The sequence below is a fragment of the Eleutherodactylus coqui genome, chromosome 1 (genome assembly GCF_035609145.1).
Source record: "Eleutherodactylus coqui strain aEleCoq1 chromosome 1, aEleCoq1.hap1, whole genome shotgun sequence".
Lineage (NCBI taxonomy): Eukaryota > Metazoa > Chordata > Amphibia > Anura > Eleutherodactylidae > Eleutherodactylus > Eleutherodactylus coqui.
In genome coordinates this window covers 50,119,840-50,137,856 of record NC_089837.1, presented here as the reverse complement: position 1 = coordinate 50,137,856, position 18,017 = coordinate 50,119,840, and the positions used below count along the sequence as shown (strand labels likewise).

The 18,017-nt window shown below is 47.0% G+C and overlaps 1 protein-coding gene across 5 annotated transcripts in view; it reads right to left on the bottom strand.

Moving 5' to 3' along the window:
* Positions 1–18,017, bottom strand: part of LOC136620599 (cytochrome P450 2C14-like) — a 274,638-nt gene that overhangs the window by 9,947 nt on the left and 246,674 nt on the right. For 3 of the 5 annotated variants that reach the window (XM_066595501.1, XM_066595485.1, XM_066595493.1), the window contains exons 2-3: positions 13,791–13,987; positions 11,745–11,907 (exon numbers count right to left, since the gene is read on the bottom strand). In XM_066595501.1, the coding sequence (XP_066451598.1) occupies positions 11,745–11,907; positions 13,791–13,964 (337 nt within the window). In that variant the 5' untranslated portion in view covers positions 13,965–13,987. Of the gene's footprint in view, positions 1–11,744; positions 11,908–13,790; positions 13,988–14,182; positions 14,442–14,615; positions 14,924–18,017 lie in introns of those variants that run through there. The other 2 variants (XM_066595468.1, XM_066595477.1) reach the window with 2 other exon arrangements.

Sequence of the window (18,017 nt, the reverse complement as noted above, 5' to 3'; positions counted from 1 at the left end):
AGCTGGAGGTGTCGTCAAAGAAGCCACCACAGGTATACAGTGGCCCTGTGAAAGTCTCATTAAATCAGTTACGCTTTCTGTGAATGCTCCAATCCAGTATCTCGGATAAATGTGGTAATTTGTAACACGAGAGATAATACATGCCGACCAACACTGATCCCCAGACCCCAAGCAGGAGGAGGAGGTGGCATAATAAGCCCGAGAAACCGTGACCAAGGTAGGACCTGCAATACTTTGTGTGGGAAGCACGTGAGTGGGTGCAGGGTCAGACTTTGTCCCAGCCTCCACCTGGTTGGCCCAATGTGCCGTCATTTACAGTTGCTTTCATCGCTCCAAAGACTGGATGAATCATGAAGTGCCACAGGCCAAACCTTCCCCTTACCCCAAGACCTCGGCCTCTGCCACTCCCTCAGCAATCGTGGGCATAAAGCGGACTAGGATGCTAGTACTGCTGTGTGCATCTCATTAATTCTGTTACGCTTCTTTTGATTGGTCCAAACCAGTGTCTCAGATTACTGTGGTAACAGAAGAGCAAATACATGTCGACCAGCGCTGATAACGAGACCCCAAGCAGCAGGGGGAGGTGGCATAATAAGCCCAAGAAACCGTGACCGAGTTAGGATTTGCAATCCTCTGTGTGGAAAGCACGTGAGCGAGCCCAGGGTCAGGCTTGGTCCCAGCCTCCACCTTGTGTGACCCAAGGTGCCATCACATAGCTATGGGAAACCCATGTGTCCCCACAAAATTCATTCTGTGTATGTCAGATAGCTGAACAACGCAATGGGAAAGCCTTCTGCACCGTACCCAAGTCATTCGGTGTATGTGTCAGATAGCTGAACACTGCGCAGGAAAACCTTTGTGCACCCACAGCTTAGGCGAGCCCCTGAAACCCAGGGACAGTATTAAACATGAAGAAATGAGAGTGCCCAAACATGGCAGAGTTTCTCCCTGCCCAGGACCTCGGCCTCTGCCTACACTTCTACCCAATTCATTCTGTGTATGTGTCAGGTAGCTGAACAATGCAATGGGAAAGCCTTTGTATAGGCAAACCCCTCAAACCTTTCTGTAGCAAGTGTATAGTCGGACCCCTGAAACATTTCTGTAGCAAGTGTATAGGCGACCCCCTGAAACATTTCTGCAGCAAGAGTATAGGCGAACTCCGGAAAAACATTTCTGTGGCAAGTATATAGGTGAACCCCTCAAACCTTTCTGTAGCAATACTATAGGCGAACCTCTGAAACATTTGTGTAGCAAGAGTAGAGGCGAACCCCTGAAACATTTCTGTACCAAGTGTACAGGCGAAGACGAGAAAAAAATTTGCTTACCAAGAGTATAGGCCAGTGGTGGAGAACCTATGGCACGTGTGCCAGAGGTGGCACGCAGAGCCCTCCCGGCTGGCACGCGCCGCCGTCGGCTGCTCACCACGTTAGTGAATACCAGCAGGGGCTATTTACTCAGCTGTGCTGATCCTGACACACACTGTGACATCGGTGTGCAGCTGGGATCCTCTTCCTCCTCCCCTGACGTCTCTTCTTAGGATCCATAGGAAAAGGGGGAGGAGGTGTCCGGCATCACACTGACGTCACAGTGTGCACCTGGGATCAGCACTGCTAGCAGTGCCGAGCAGAAGAGCAGCGGCGCTTCCACAAGGAGGAGGGGCACGTATATGTGTCTCAGGGGGGCACTATTACTACTGAAGCAACTGTCGGGGTCACTAATACTACTGGGGCCACTGTGGGGGTTACCATTACTACTAGGGCTGCTGTAGGGGGCACTATTACTACTGGGGCCACTGTGGGATGTCACTATTATCACAGGGGCTGCTGTGGGATGTCACTAGTACTACTAGGGCCGCTGTGGGGTGTCACTATTACTACTGGGGCAGCTGTGGGATGTCACTATTACTACTGGGGCAGCTGTGGGATGTCACTATTACTACTGAGTCTACTGTGGGGGTCACTATTACTACTGAGGCGGCTGTAGAGAGCACTATTACTACTGGGGCCACTGTGGGATGTTACTATTACTACTGGGGTCACTGTTACTACTGGGGCCACTGTGGGATGTCACTAGTACTACCAATGCTACTATGGGTGACACTATTACTACTGGGGCGGCTGTAGGGGGCACTATTATTACTGGGGCCACTGTGGGATGTCACTATTACTACAGGGGCCATTGTGGGATGTCACTATTACCACAGGGGCTGCTGTAGGATGACACTATTACCACAGGGGCTGCTGCAGGATGTCACTAGTACTACATAGACTGCTGTGGGATGTCACTATTACTACTGGGGCCGCTGTGGGGTGTTACTATTACTACAGGGGCCACTGTGGGGTGTCACTATTACTACTGTGGGATGTCACTTATCGCTGGGGCTGCTGTGGGGGATCACTGTTACCACTGGGGCTGCCGTGGGGGTCACTATTACCACTGGGGTATCTTTACACATGGCAGCAATTACCGTGGCACATTCTGCAACATTTCCGCATCCAAAAGGCAGTCAGAATCTGCACCCTGTTTATTTTGAAGCAACCCTGACCTTTTTATAACGATGGAGGTAAAAATCATACGTTTTGATAAGCCCAGCCCCCTTACGTGTTGGCACTTTGCAATAAAAAAGTGGCTTTTGTGTTGCAGTTTGGGCACTCAGTCTCTAAAAGGTTTGCCATCACTGGTATAGGTGAATCCTGGAAAAATTAGTTTGCTAAGAATATAGGCAAAGGCTTGAAAAATTGAGGTACCAAGAGTACTAGTGTACCCCTGAAAAATTGGTTTACACCGAGGGCAGGTGAAAGCCATAAACATTTTTTTTTAAGATAGAGGTCATTGTTGCCTAATTTGTAACTGAGCCTGGAGGCAGCAGTTCGAAAAAAGTTGGTTTTAACAGAGCCTTTAGACTCGCAGAAAAATTAGCAGTTCAGCGTGATGACATGCTGTTTTTGGAGGAGGAATAAGATCCGAAAGGGATAGGCTAATCTACTTCTCCCTTTTTGAGGGTTAGAGAGAGGATGCATATTTCTCTTGTTGCAGCTAAAAGAATCTTTATGATCCACTGCTTTCCACCGGTGGAGAAGAGAAGTCTGGTGAAATACTGCATTTGTTCATCTTAATCAGTGTAAGCATGTTGGCGCTGGCAGTTGACAGGCGGGTATGCTTATCCGTGATGATCCCCCTAGCAGCACTAAACACCCTCTCTGATAAGACGCTAGCGGCAGGGCAGGCCAGCACCTCCAGGGCGTACAGCGCAAGTTCGTGCCATGTGTCCAGCTTTGACATCCAATAGTTGTATGGAGCAGAGGCATCACGGAGTACGGTGGTACGATCGGCTATGTATTCCCTCACCATCTTTTTACAGTGCTCCCTCTGACTCAGTCTTGACTGGGAAGTGGTGACAGTCAGGATGGGGAGCCATAAAGCTGGCAAAGGCCTTGGAGAGTGTTCCCCTGCCTGCGGTGGACATGCTGCCTGATCCCCGCACCTCCCCTGCTAGGTCGCCTTCTGAACTACATCTTCTGCCACTAGCGCTGTCAGATGGAAACTTTAGCATCAGTTTTTACACCAGGGTCCTGTGATATTGCATCACTCTCGTACCCCTTTTCTCTTTGGGAAGGAGAGTGGAAAGGTTCCCCTTATACCGTGGGTCAAGAAGGGTGTACACCCAGTAATCCTTGTTGGCCAGAATGTGTCGAACACGAGGGTCACGGGAAAGGCAGCCTAACATGAAGTCAGACATGTGTGCCAGAGTCCCAGTATGCAACACATTGCTGTTCTCACTAGGAGGATGACTTTCATGATCCTCCTCCTCCTCTACCCATACACACTTAAGAGATAAGAGGGAAGCAGCATGGGTAACCTCTGCAGTGTGGCCAGAAGTCTCCTCCCCCTCCTCCTCCTCAACGCGCTGAGATACGGATGTGAGGGTGGTCTGGCTGTCAAGTGACATACTGTCATCCCCCATCTCCTGTTCCAACCGCAAAGCGTCGGCCTTTTTACAGCAAACTTCTCAGCAGGCAAAGCAGCAGGATGGTAATGCTAATAATGGCTGCATCGCCACTCACCATTTGGGTAGACTCCTCAAATTTTCTTAGGACCTGACAGATGTCTGCCATCCATGCCCACTCCTCCGTGAAGAACTGCGGAGGCTGACTACTACTCCGCCGGCCAAGTTGCAGCTGGTATTCTTCAATTGGTCTACACTGCTCGTAAAGCCTGGCCAACATGTGCAGCGAAGAATTCCAGCAGTGGGAACGTCGCACAGCAGTCTGTGCTCTGGCAGCTGGAACCAATGTTGCAGTGTCCTGAGGGTGGCAGCATCTGCGTGGACTTGCGGAAATGTGCGCAGACGCGGCGCACCTTGCCAAACAGTGGGGGTAGTTTTTCAGAAAGCACTGAACCACCAGATTGAACATGTGGGCCAGACATGGCACGTGTGTGAGGCTGCCAAGCTGCAGAACCACCACCAGGTTACGGCCGTTGTCACACACGACCATGCCTAGTTGGAGCCTCATTGGCGAAAGTCAAAGGTTGGTCTGCGCCGTCAAACCCTGAAACAGCTGTGTGGCAGTGTGCCTCTTGTCAGCTAAGCTGATTAGTTTCAGCACGGCTTGCTGAAGCTTCCCCACCACTGTGCTGCTTAATTTAGAGGTGGAGATGGAGGAGGAGGAAAGGGGGGGGGGGGGGTTGGAGGAGGTGGCATAATACGACGCAGAATCATCACCGAGGTAGGACCCGCTGTCCTTGGTGTGAATAGCATGCGAGCGGTCCCAGGCTCTGACTCGGTCCCAACCTCCACCAAGGTCACCCAATGTGCCATCAGGGAGATGTAGTGTCCCTGCCCGCCAGCACTTGTCCATGTGTCCATCGTTAAGTGGACCTCCCCAGTAACCGCTTTGGTGAGGGCATGGCAGGAGACATGCTGGTGTAGGGCGGGGACAGCGCATCGTGAAAAATAGTGGCGACTGGGGACCGAGGGACCGCCGCCACCATCATGTTTTTGAAAGCCTGCTTTTCGACTATCCTGTATGGCCTGTATGTAACCCGGAGGCAATGAATGGCCTTCATTTCACATCATGGGGTGCTTGGCCATCATATGCCTGTGCATGCTGGTGGTGGTGAGGCTGGTAGTGGTGGCTCCCTGGCTGATCTTGGTGCAGCACAGGTTGCACACCACTGTTCGGTGGTTGTCTGCACTCTCACTAAAAAACATCCACAACTTTGAACACCTAGCCCTCTGCACAGAGGCTTGCCGTGAGGGGGTGCTGTGGGAAACAGTTGGAGGATTATTTGCTCTGGCCCTGCTTCTCCCCCTGGCCACCCCACTGCCCCTTCCAACCAGTCCTGCTGCTGCACTTGGCTCCCTCTCTAAAGACCTGTCTTCAGTAGGCTTAGCAAGCCAGGTGGGGTCAGTCACCTCATTGTCCAGCAGCTCTTCCTCTGAATCCTCTGTCCGCTCTTCCCTCGGACTTCCTGCCCTTACAACGACCTCACTGAGAGACAACTGTGTCTCATCATCCTCATCCACAAAAAGCTCTTGATACTTGCCGGAAGTCCCCAGCCTCATCACCCGGACTCTGGGATATTTCCAAATGTTGGGCATCGGTCACGACAAACTCCTCAGGTGGGACAGGAACTGGTTTTTCCCACTCAGGGCAGGGACCCGAGAACAGTTCCTGGGAGTCTGCCTGATCAGAAGCTGTCATTTTCATGGAGTGAGGAGGCTGGGAGGAAGTAGGAGCAGCCAGAGGATTCAGACTTGCAGTCCCTAGGCCGGTAGGAGTGGACTGCGTGGAAGGCTGGGGGTTCGATACATTGCTGGACGCGTTATCCGCGATCCACGACAGGACCTGCTCGCACTGCTGTGCTTGTAATAAAGGTCTACCGCGCGGACCCGCAAATTGTGATATGAAGCTGGGAGCATGGAGACGTGGTGCTTTTCTAGTCCCTCAGCAGCCGGCTCTGATTCAACCCGCCCAGGACTCCGGCCTGTGCCCACACCCTCACTTGGATGCACACGTCTGCATCCTCGATCCTTGCCCCTACTCCTCATGATGTCGGATAAAGGATAGAGCAGGGCCCAAATAAATTAAACCACTTTATAGTGCTGAGAATTGGTGCTAATTTACCACACACAGAGACTTGTAGATACCAGAGGCTCTATGCTGCAACAGAAAAAATTAAACAGCTATCTTGCGCTGATACCTATGGGTAATTTACCGCTTACAGAGAGTTGTAGATAGGAGAGGCTGTATGGAGTGGCAGAAAAAAGTAATTCAGTGGACAGTGCTGATAACTGCGGCTATTTTACCGCACACAGACAATGCTAGATGTGAGATGATGTGCACTGGCCCAGCCAACAATTAACCGACTGTTTAGCGTGGAGAATTTAGGCTAGTTCACCACACACAGCGGATGGCAGATGTGATATACTCTGCACTGGCCCAGCCAACAATTAACCGACTGTTTAGAGATGAAAAGTATGGCTAATTCACTGCACACAGAGAATGCAGATGTAAAATGCTCTGCACAGGCCTAGATGCTTGAGAATAAAAAAAAAAATTTAAGCACTACTGCTCACAGCCAGCCAGCGAAAAAAGTAATGCACACAATGTGGAGTAGCCCTAAGAAGGACTCTTGGCTTCTTGAAGACAGGATCCTGCCTACTCTAACACTTTCCCTATCTCAGCAGTAGCTCTTTTCCTAACCTCTGCCAGCATGCGTCTGAGGCGAGCTGCGGGCGGCAACAGTTTAAGTACTCAGCAGTCACCGGATCCCGCCAGCCACTCACTTCTGTAGGCGTGCAGAGGGCTGGCACATCTCAGCAGGAAGTGGTAATGCCTTCCCTGCATGTTTAGTGGCTAAAAAGTGGTGCTAAACATGAGGGGAGGGGAAATGAAGTTCACTAGAGTACCGCGTGTTGCTCGACTCGAGTACTGAGCATCTACAGTAGCCTAATCCTCGAACGAGCATCAAGCTCGGACGAGTGTGTTCGCTCATCTCTAATCATAGTATAAAATAAGAATAATTATATATCTCAATTGGAAATAGATATTTCAACTATAAATACAGGTTTGAAGGCTGGTTTTCACAATAAAAATGCTACAAATTATGTATAAAACGTATAACAAAGCTATGAGAAGTGCACACAACAGGACGGATTGGAGGGGATAACTTTGTCAATACAATAAGTGAAATATAATGAACTTACCAATTGGTGGGTCCCAAAAAGAGTTAATAATGAAATCTTGTTCGTCTAGAAAGATTAGAAATATGTTGGGACAAAAACAAGCCTAATCCTATAGGTGGAAGATAGAAATGGAATAATGCTGTCAGTTTAATAAGATTAGGCTATCTGGATAGAAAATGAGGGAATGGATGGTGTGAATTATTCTAGTAACGAGCAGGGTGGGGGGGGGGGGGTTAAATTGGGATTGTCATATGCCTGCATGGAGAGCAGGAGCTGGAGAAATGGAAAGAAAAAATGAGAGGTGGAGAAGAAATGAGATTACTATAGGAGTAGTTTACCTGTGTAGTAAGGGTCGGCAGGGTCAGGAGAAGTTTTGCTGAGCAGCGAGAGAGTGAGGGTATATATGCTAATTGGTCCTGTACCTAAGGGGGCAGGGAGATAAGGAATTGAATGAAAGGGGAAAAAAAACAACAACAAAACGGGATGTGGGGAAAGTGTGGAGCGTGAACTGAAGGATAATAGTATTGGGGAAACAAAGAAAAGGAAAGGCTGAAAGATCAGGCCTGGAAGGGCAGGGGACTCTGAAAAGAAAGACCAGAAGGGGGAAATGGGCCATAGGAAAATCAAACAGACGTAGCCCATAAAAGATGAAAGTGGTGGTGAAAAAAATCTTTAATCTATCTCATCACACTCTCGAGCACAGGAACAACTCCTCAACAGGGGTTTATCTTTCTGCCCAAACAGTAAGTGCAATGAGTTTGAGTTATTCATTGACATTAATACATTCATCCGAAAGCTCACTCTGACCTGACATTTCTCGATATTTTAAACATCAGGAAGCAACAACTATACCTATTGCTTTCTATGCCCCATCAGCCCCCAAACCCCATCACCTGCATCAGCCCTACTTGAGCCTTTCAAACCAAAATCCACATTTTACCCTATTTATCACAGAGGCAACTTTATTGACACATTTTATTCCTTGGTAGCAGCCAAATTTAGAAACATTAATATCACCTGTACAATCAAAACAATCTAAGTATGGAGGAGGAGCTCTCCTTAGGACTACATCAAACCCGCATGAGTTTATATAACAAATACATAACATTTGTTTTGTCTTTTTTTCCTCCTACTTTTCCACCTTCAACCTCTTACTCTGCCTTCTAATGTGTCCTTTATATCTTGTATATTGTAAACAACAGCCAAACAGACGAAGGGTTTCTCCCTGAAACACATTTTCGTAAGCTGATCACGTACTTTACTAAATAAAACGAGAAGTTTTCCACACCTTTGGTCACTTCCTACTTGCTTTAAGATGGAGTGCTGCGCCTTCTCCACTGCCAGTTTTTAGTCCTATTCTCTTTATCAGAGAACAGGTCACCCAATGATGAGCCGAATCCTCCTGATCAGTTATCAGGACAAGCTGCCTATGAGTTTTCAATACACTGTCCATGTACAGAAATGCACCCATGACCAACGTCCACAGCAACATTTTGTAGTGGCCATCCATACTTATTTAATAGAGAGGGATCCCTGGTGCAGTTTCCACTCTTTACATCCATACTGGTGCCAGAAGGGGGGTTCCTCGGGGGTGGGAATTAATGAACTTTTAACTCTTTCCAATCCACTGGCTGACATCTTCAGACATTCTGATTGAAGGCTGTACAGCTCCAATGGCGGAAGATGTCTGGCAGGGTATTCTTACTGTATATTACTGTCTGCTCTGTTGCCAGGGGCCTCCCCAGCATGTCCCATACCATAGTACTGGCTCTAGTCAGAAGATGGCACCATTGTATGATGGTAGAAAGAGAAAAACCCCTAGAAAACCCTGAAGTCAAAACTGGATTGCAAAGGGTTAATAGTCGGGAAAAAAAACCCTCTGAAAGGACCTATGGAGGGTTTTCCAAACATTTTTATTTTTAAGAGCTAATTTTCTTCTGGACATTTAAAAATCTATTCCATTGTAGGTTCTCCTTGTGTATTTGTATAGCACCATATTATGAATGTAATCTAACTTAAAGGTAATGTTTCTAGTGAAGAACATCTATATAAAGCTACTCTACACCCAGTGGTACATGACCATATTTTATCTCTGATTTTTATGGGAGTTGATGGCTTGTTGAGGTACAGTATAACCCCATACATTGTTATAGGTACTGTATAGGCTCCACTCTGAAGTTGTATGAAGCCTTAATATGTCCAATTTTTCTCATAAAGGAGATTTGTTACTTTAAAATCTTTTCTGAATATAATTGTAGAATTTACAGAACTGAGAATTATGATTTGATATCACAAATCATATTAGGAGTCCATTAATCTTCTTAAATGGGTTGTCTGGAGATTTAAATGAAAAAGGAATGCTTTAAAATAATAAAAGTAATAATACTCCCCTCACTGATCCCCACCACTTATTCTGATGCTTCTTGGGGATCTTGCTGGTTCCGTATTCCCTGGTTCTCGATGAAATGGTCATGTGACTGCTGTAACCAATCACTGCATCTCCTGGTCCTTGTTGACACAGACATGTGAGCACTGCAGCCAATCAGTGGCTGTAGCAGGTCACCATAGTGGTCAACTATAGGCTTCAGAAAGTCACATGTCCATCCTCACAGGAACTAGGAAGTACAGAGATCATCCGGTGATGCCAGGAAGTGCATCAGAGTGAGAGCAGTGGGAATCAGTGAGGTGATAATCACGTTAATTATTTTAAAGCATTCTAAGCAATAAAAAAATAATACTAGGGGTAGCAAACTAATTCTTATTGAGGGCCTTATGGTTGCCTTCAAAGAGTCGATTGTAATTGTAAGACTGTATAGTAAGGACTCATTCACATGTGTGTATTTGTGCAGTTTATTATGCACGCAATTTTTGCGCAGGTAATACGCAGTGAATAAAACCCATTAATTTAAACAGGTTTGTTCACATGGGTATATTTTTTTCAGATATGTGCATAATAGTCCCCCTAGTAACAGTGAGCCCCCTCTGGCTGGGCAGCATCTTTACAGGCTTTCCACTCACCGAGCCTGCAGCCCCGGCCTGGCAGCGGCAGCTATCGCTGATCCTGTGACTGATGACCTCTCACTTCAGCATCTGTGCTGTGTACAGGATGGCACAAACGCCAGGGAAGGTGGGCATGTGGGGGTGGAGGTCAACGGTCACAGACTGCACTGCTGCCACTGGAACGGAGCTGCAGGTGGGGTGAATACAATTCCTGTTATGTATCCTGCATGGTTGGCAGACCACATTAAACAAGGTGACGGGCCGGACTTGGCCAACGAGCCTTGTTTTTGACATGTGTGCTTTAGACAAATGCTTTAAGTGATTTCAGTAGAATGTAGAAGACATTTAATTTTTCATGTGTATAAAAGTATTACATTTCTTCACTATTATTACTCATTTTTTATTATGTTCTAACTACTGTAGGATTCAGCAGACTCAATAATTGGAAAACAGTGCATCTAAAATCATTTAAAGTGTTTGTCCAGTTGTAAACTATCGCTCGCTTATCTTTAGCATAGGCCATCAATGGCAGATTGGTGGGTTCGTCTTCTGGACCCCCACAGATCAGCTGTTCGACGAATCAGGGACTTTGTGCACTTATTCCTAGTGCAGGGGCAAGGCTTGGCATTACAAGTTTTCATTCACATTACTTTGAGGCCTCCTTCACATGGTCGACAAAGTCGCGCAATTTTGTCGGTGTGGCTACAAAACGACAAATCGCATGTATGAGAAGCTTATGCTTTCCTTTGGGTTAATTCACACATGGGAAGTTTTAAGCATGCGACATGCCGACACAAAAACCTTGCAGATCCCACGATATGCCCACGACTTGTGAGGTTTTGTACTCCATGTTTCCCTATGAAGCCTTCTTCTCTGTTGGATTGCATCACATAAAAAAACACGATTTCGTGCAGTGAAATGCAAGTTTGACAGTAGGAAATCCTACAGTCAAAGCCCTAGCTGCAGAGAAAAAACAAAACAAAACAAAAAAAACACCTACATCACCTTTGAAGCGCTGTTAGCCCGGCTGCATCTTCTCTCCGGGTGCCCGGCACTATTCTCCATCTCTTCTGGGCTGAAAAATCCCCACCTCCTTGAAGCGCTGCTACTGATTGGCTGATGCTTAGCTAATCACAGCAAGCACTCGATAAATCAATCACTGCCATTCATCGAGCGCTGGCTCTGATTGCCAGCCAATCACAGCCAGCAATTCCAGGAGGCGGACCTTTTTCAATCCTCAGCCAGAAGAGATGAAGAAGACCAGTGGCGGGCACCGGGAAGAAGCTGCAGCGGACCCGAAGAGTGCTTCTAGGCAAAGTATACTTTTATTTTCTTCAGTTAGGGCTTATTTTCATGATAGGGCTTTATATTTCAAGTCCCCCTCCCCACCTGAAAATCTTCACATGTGGTGCTACAAAGTCGTGCAACTTTGTAGCGCTACAAAATTGCGGTATTGCCGTTAGAAGACACATTTTCTCTCAGCGATGCCATGTCGCCTGTGTGAAGGAGACCTTATTTTTGGATGGGTAAAGTTAGTATAAAAGAGACTGCTTACCATTGTTCCCTGCTAACTGTACATTCACAGGTGTAATGGGTCTGTTAGAAAATGCATCAGCATGGTTGATGAGCGCATCCTTAATAGTTTCATAACCACACAGGACAACTGCTTTTGTTATGCCTATATTAACACTGAACACCGGGCCGTACGTCTCAGAAAGCTGTGAACGCAAGATATATTGTGATTAACTGTATCCATAACTTAAGGAGATAAAGACAATGAAACTAATAGGTTAAAATATAACTTCTACCATGTACCTTTACGTATAGGGGATTGTAATGTGTCTCCCCTTAGAGAGCCAGTACCACAAGGGTGTAGGGACTCTTATAGTCCATGCAATGCTCCCTGGGAATAAGCTATGCAAATGAGCGATGGAAGAATCCTCCACAGCACTACCTATTGGATGGCAGCTACCCTATGAGTCAATACCTGACCTTGTAACATCAATAGTGGTTTGTCTGCCATTGTCAGATATTAATTCATATGGTAGTTACCTTCCAATAGGTGGCGCCATGGAGGAATGTTTCATCTCTCATATGCTTAACTATGTATTTTTAAAGGAATAATTCAGGTATGAGTCACAAAAAGTAGTAACACCCAGATCAGAAAAAATGTGAGCGCCTAGGCGTCTTTTTACAAGGAACAATATCTTTTAGTTTATCTCTTATTTGTGCAACCTAAGCTGTGATGAATGAACAATAGAGATGAGCGAACATACTCGTTTCGAGTAATTACTCGATCGAGCACCGCGATTTTCGAGTACTTCAGTACTCGGGTGAAAAGATTCGGGGGGCGGCGTGGGGGGTAGCAGCGGGGAACAGGGGGGAGCCCTCTCCCCCCCCCCCCACTCTGCAACCCCCCACTCATCCACGGCGCCCCCCGAATCTTTTCGCCCGAGTACGGAAGTACTCGAAAATCGCGGTACTTGGGCGAAAAAGGGGCGTGGCCGAGTACGCTCACTCATCTCTAATGAACAACAAATGATAATTCATTCGCTTATCATTTATTGTAAAGTTTATGCAGACAAAAAAGTAACAATCTGCCTGTGTAAACAGGCAATTGTTCATCTAGGAAGTGTCAGAGTTTTGTTTCTAAAACTAGTGTTATGACTAGTGAAAACCAGAATGTGTCTTGTCTTCTCTGAACTCCTGTGTTAGGTACCTCCCCCTGAGATGGAATGTAAGAGGTTACTCCAGTATATTAATTTTACTTTAAGTTGATATTATTCTGTTTCTTTTACTGGCATGCTTTTGGTAGTGTATGACTTTAAGTTAGCAGCCATTTTGTATTGTAATGGCTATGGTGTCTGGCCTCGCGTTGGAGGAAGGGGGATGGACATTGCCAAAAATGATGACCGCAACCACCAACTTATGTATATTTTAAGTGACTGCAAAGTAAAGCTTTGTGAAGTGCAGGAAAATATCCAATGTATTATTTAAAATTGTTTGTGAACATGTGGCCTGTCTCCGGTCATTTAGTGCTACCCTGGCACTAAAGATGGGTATTAGTGTATCTTGATGCCACAGGGAGGACAGTCAGGGGGCACCTAAATAATGCATACTAACAGCTTCCAGGACCTTACATTCTTGCACCAATCAGAAGCTAGGGGTGTGAGAGGGGAGTTCCTCCTATCAAACCCCTAGCTTAAAGTGGCTTCAAGATACACTAATACCCTAAAGATGACACCAAGAAATCCCTGTGAATGGAGCTTCCTTCTGTGGGATTCCCAAGCGGTGATCCTGCCCGGGTGAGCACCTTCAGAACCTTCTTCCTCTGCGCCGACCCTCTACAACAACCAAGTACATACATTTTGCCTAGTTTGCTGTGTAGAAGGGGTATTCCCAAGGAAGTAGATGGCCTCTCGTAACCTAATTGTTGTAGCTTACTCTTCTTTTGGACTCCCATCTTTCTGTCAATGTGTCTAAATGGTATTTATATGAGAATATCTCTGAGCTTTATGGCGCTTAGGAGTGGTATTGTTCTGAATGTAGCCCTTCGATGAGAAAACTCCCACTTTATATTTTTAGAGAATTTGTACATTACCTCCATGAATGTTTTATGAGGCTTTGACATGTCCAACATGAGGACATTCCCAATGATCGGTAAAGGTTTTGGTCCAGGTGGGAAATTTTTGTAATTTCCTTGCTTTTGGTTCTTAAAAGCATTGACCAAGAATAAGATAATGGCAACGAAGATGAGAAGTGTGACCAGGTCCATGGTGAGTGCGGGGTCAGTAAAATCTAGGGAGGAAAGACAGGATACGGGTTATTCTTCTGTAAATATTTAAGAAAGAACTTTACGAGAGACTTTTAAATATCCTTCCACAAACTGAATGAATTTCTTTAATAACACACATGTTGTTATTAAAGGGTGTGTATACTTTTGCAACAATTGCCTATTGCTCCAGGGCTTCTAAAAACGGGAATTTTTCTTACCGATAATTCCCTTTCTTGAAGGCATCATGACAGCATACATCTGGAGGTTGCTCACCTGCTGACCTGATGGGACAGGAAAAGGCAGAGCATAAAAGAAACCTCCCCTCCACCAAACACCAGTGCGTTCCAAATAACCACAGTGACAGAATACTTAACCAGAAGGTGTGTTTTTATTGTCATCACACACCTCAGACAAAGAAACATAAGCATACACATTACCTCATGTGTTGGACAAAACAAGGGTAACCATGTCGGTAGGGGGGGGGGGGGGGGGGATCCCGTATGCTGTCATGATGCCTTCAAGAAAGGGAATTATCGGTAAGAAAAATTCCCGTTATCCCTTCGACATCATGACAGCATACATCTGGAGGAATACCAAATAACTGTCATGGGCTTTTTTAGGGAGGGATTACTGCTTGGAGCACCTTCCTACCGAAGGTTGCGTCCTGACTACATTTAAAGTCCAGCCTGTAGTGTTTAATAAAAGTATGGCCATAAGTCCACGTGGCTGCGTTACAAATCTGCTCGATTGACGCGTGCGCTGTTTCTGCCCAAGAGGATGCCACCGCTCTCGTCGAGTGGGCCTTCAATCCTTCTGGAGGAGGGATGCGCTTGTAAGCCTCCTGGACAGCTCTCCTGAGCCACCGGGTGATCGCATCTTTAGAAGCGGCCCTTCCTTTGGCCTGCCCCTGAAATTGAACGAAAAGTTTATCAGTCTTTCTGAAACTTTCCATTGCCTCAAGGTACGCTAGTACAGCTCTTTTGACATCTAGATTATGGAGCTTCTGCTCCTTTTCGTTTTTGAAATCTTGGCAGAAGGCTGGAATAACTATTGGCTGGCCTCTGTGGAAATCTGACAAGACTTTAGGCTGAAAGGACGGGTCTAAAGAAAATACTATTTTGTCTGGGTGAATAGTCATATATGGGGCCCTTCGTGAGAGGGCCTGGATTTCACCCACGCGTCTAGCCAATGTGATTGCCACAAGGAGGGCTACCTTATACCTCAGCAAGGCGATGGATAGATCTCTAATAGGTTCAAATGGGGGATCGCAGAAGGCCTGAAGGACTATGGTCAGATCCCAGGGGGGTGCCGTAAGCCTTGTAAATGGATGCAATCTACTTGCCCCTCTAAGAAATCTCCTAATCCAGCTGTGCTCGCAAGTGCGAGATCAAAGAATGCCCCCAAAGCTGCAACTTGGACTTTGAGGGTATTCGGACTCAACCCTTTATCCAGGCCCACCTGGAGGAAATCTAGGATTTTACGGATGTCTGGCTGATCTAACTGCTGGATGTCCTGGTCCATCCACTCCGAGAATTTTTTCCAGACTTTGGAATAGATCTTTTTTGTCGAGGGTTTAAGGCTCTCGCTAATAGTGGAAATTACGTTAGGAGAAAGACCCTTCCCCAAGAATTTTACCCGTTCAAGATCCAGGCCGTAAGCCTGAACTTGTGAATCTCCGGGTAAAGAAGAGGGCCCTGCAGCAATAGGTCCGGTCTTGGTGGAAGGTGGAAAGGCTCTCCAACTGACAGAGATCTCAGGAGGGGAAACCAAGATCTTTTGGGCCAATAAGGTGCTACCAGAATTACTGACAGGCTTGACCGCAGTAATTTCCTTAGTAGGAGTGGAATTAATGGTAAAGGGGAAAAAGCGTACGCTAAGTCCCAAACCCAGGGGTGAGAGAGAGCGTCCGTGCCCAAGGCCTGTTTCTCCGCGCCTCGGGAAAAAAAAAGCTGGCATTGGTATTTGCGCTTGACGCAAATAGGTCTATTTCTGGTACCCCCCATTTTGTCACAAGCAGGCTGAACACCTCGGGATGGAGTTCCCACTCTCCTGGGTCCACTTTCTTCCTGCTTAGAAAGTCTGCGGCTGAATTCTCGGCTCCTTTTATGTGAAAGGCCGACAGTGACTTGGTTGTGAGTTCCGCCCACTGAAGGATCGTTCCCGCCAACTGCTGCAGTAGAGGATTCCTGGTGGTACCCTGGTGGCGAATGAGTGACACTGTCATCATATTATCTGAAAAGATCCTCACATGCTTTATCCTTAAGAGCGATTGCAGGCTACGTAGTGATTTCCACACCGCATTAAGTTCTCTAAAGTTAGATGAACCAGATCTCTCATGAGCGTCCCAAGTATCCTGTATATGACCGCCTTCAAAGTGGGCCCCCCACCCTTTGGCGCTGGCATCTGTTGTGATTATTATTGCAGGGTCCAAGTTCCATTCGGATGCCCGTGACAGGTTGTCTGATGACAACCACCAGCGGAGTGAAGATCTGGCTTTAGCCGAAATAGAGATTGTCTGGTCAAGTGAGGACTGTAACTTGTCCCAATTCTGAAGGATTAGTGACTGGAGACCGCGACTATGGAACTGGGCCCAGGGAACCACACCAATACACGAAGTCATTAGCCCCAGGATCCGCATTGCGTCTCTTACCGTTACTCTAAATTTTTTATAGAGAGTGGAACATTCCTCTAAAATAAGCTGTTTCCTTAGAGGAGGAAGGGACGAATTTTGGAGACTGGAATCCAGAATGACTCCCAGGAATTTTTTCCTGGTTTCTGGTTCCATGTTGGATTTTAGATCATTCATAATCCAACCCAGGTCCTTAAACAGTGGAAGCGTGGAACCCAAGTGTGACCTCAGAATAGTCGGGGAATCTGCCACCAACAGGAAGTCGTCCAAGCCGGGGACGATAATCCCACGATTGCGCAAAAAGGCAACCATTTCTATCACCACCTTGGAAAAAATCCGCGGAGCAGAGGAAATTCCAAATGGGAGGCAAATGAACTGAAAGTGACAGATTTCCCCTTCCATTCTCAGCGCAAACCTCAGGAACTTTTGCGAGTTGGCGTAAATAGGGATGTGAAAGTAAGCATCCTTTAGGTCAATTGTAGCCATTACATTATCCCTGGCAATTAGGGGAGTTGCAGTTCTGATAGTCTCCATTTTAAATTTCCTATACTCAATGAATTTATTCAGTTCTTTGAGGTTAATTATTGTGCGGTGGGAACCATCTGGTTTGGGAACCAGAAAAAGGGGGGAATAAAATCCCTTCCCCCGTTCCTTCTTGGGGACGGGGATGTCCGCGCCAAGATCCAGCAGGTTCTGTACACCTCTCAACAGAGCCTGCTCTAGGCCTGGAGACTGGATTGAGGTTACAATAAATCTGTTAGGGGGGTGAGATTGTAGTTCGATCTTGTACCCCTCCGCCACCAGGTGTAGCACCCACTCGTTAGTCGTTATGTTACGCAAACTAGTGGCAAAACGAGCCAGTCTACCGCCCACCGGGCACGAAGATGCAGGCTGAGGGACAACAATAAGAGTCTTACCCCTTCCACCCTTCGGATAAGACCATCTTCCGGTCTTCCCTTTCCCAGCGTATGTAGATGAGGGACGTGGAGTGAAGGGTCTCTTGGGTGGTCAGATGGCTGGCAGTCCCTGTTCTTGCCAGCTGCTTTTTCCAGCAGGCGATCCAGGTCCGGTCCAAAAATGCGTGCACCCCGAAAGGGTAGGGTACACAGCTTGTTTTTGGATGTTAAGTCCCCGACCACTCCTTTACCCAGACTGCCCTTCTGGTGGTGTTGGATAGGGCTGCCATGCGAGCTCTGAAGCGGACCGTTTCCATAGAGGCATCTGCCAGAAACCACGTTGCCATCTGTAGCAGAGGGATGCCGCGCGCAAACTCTTCCCTGGAGGCTTTTTGGTCAATTAGGGACGCAAGCTGATCCAGCCAGACCGCCATGGAGCGAGCCACAGAAGTGGCCGCGATATTGGATTTTATAATAAGGCTGGACGTGGACCAGGCCTTACGCATGGTCATGTCCACTTTATTGTCC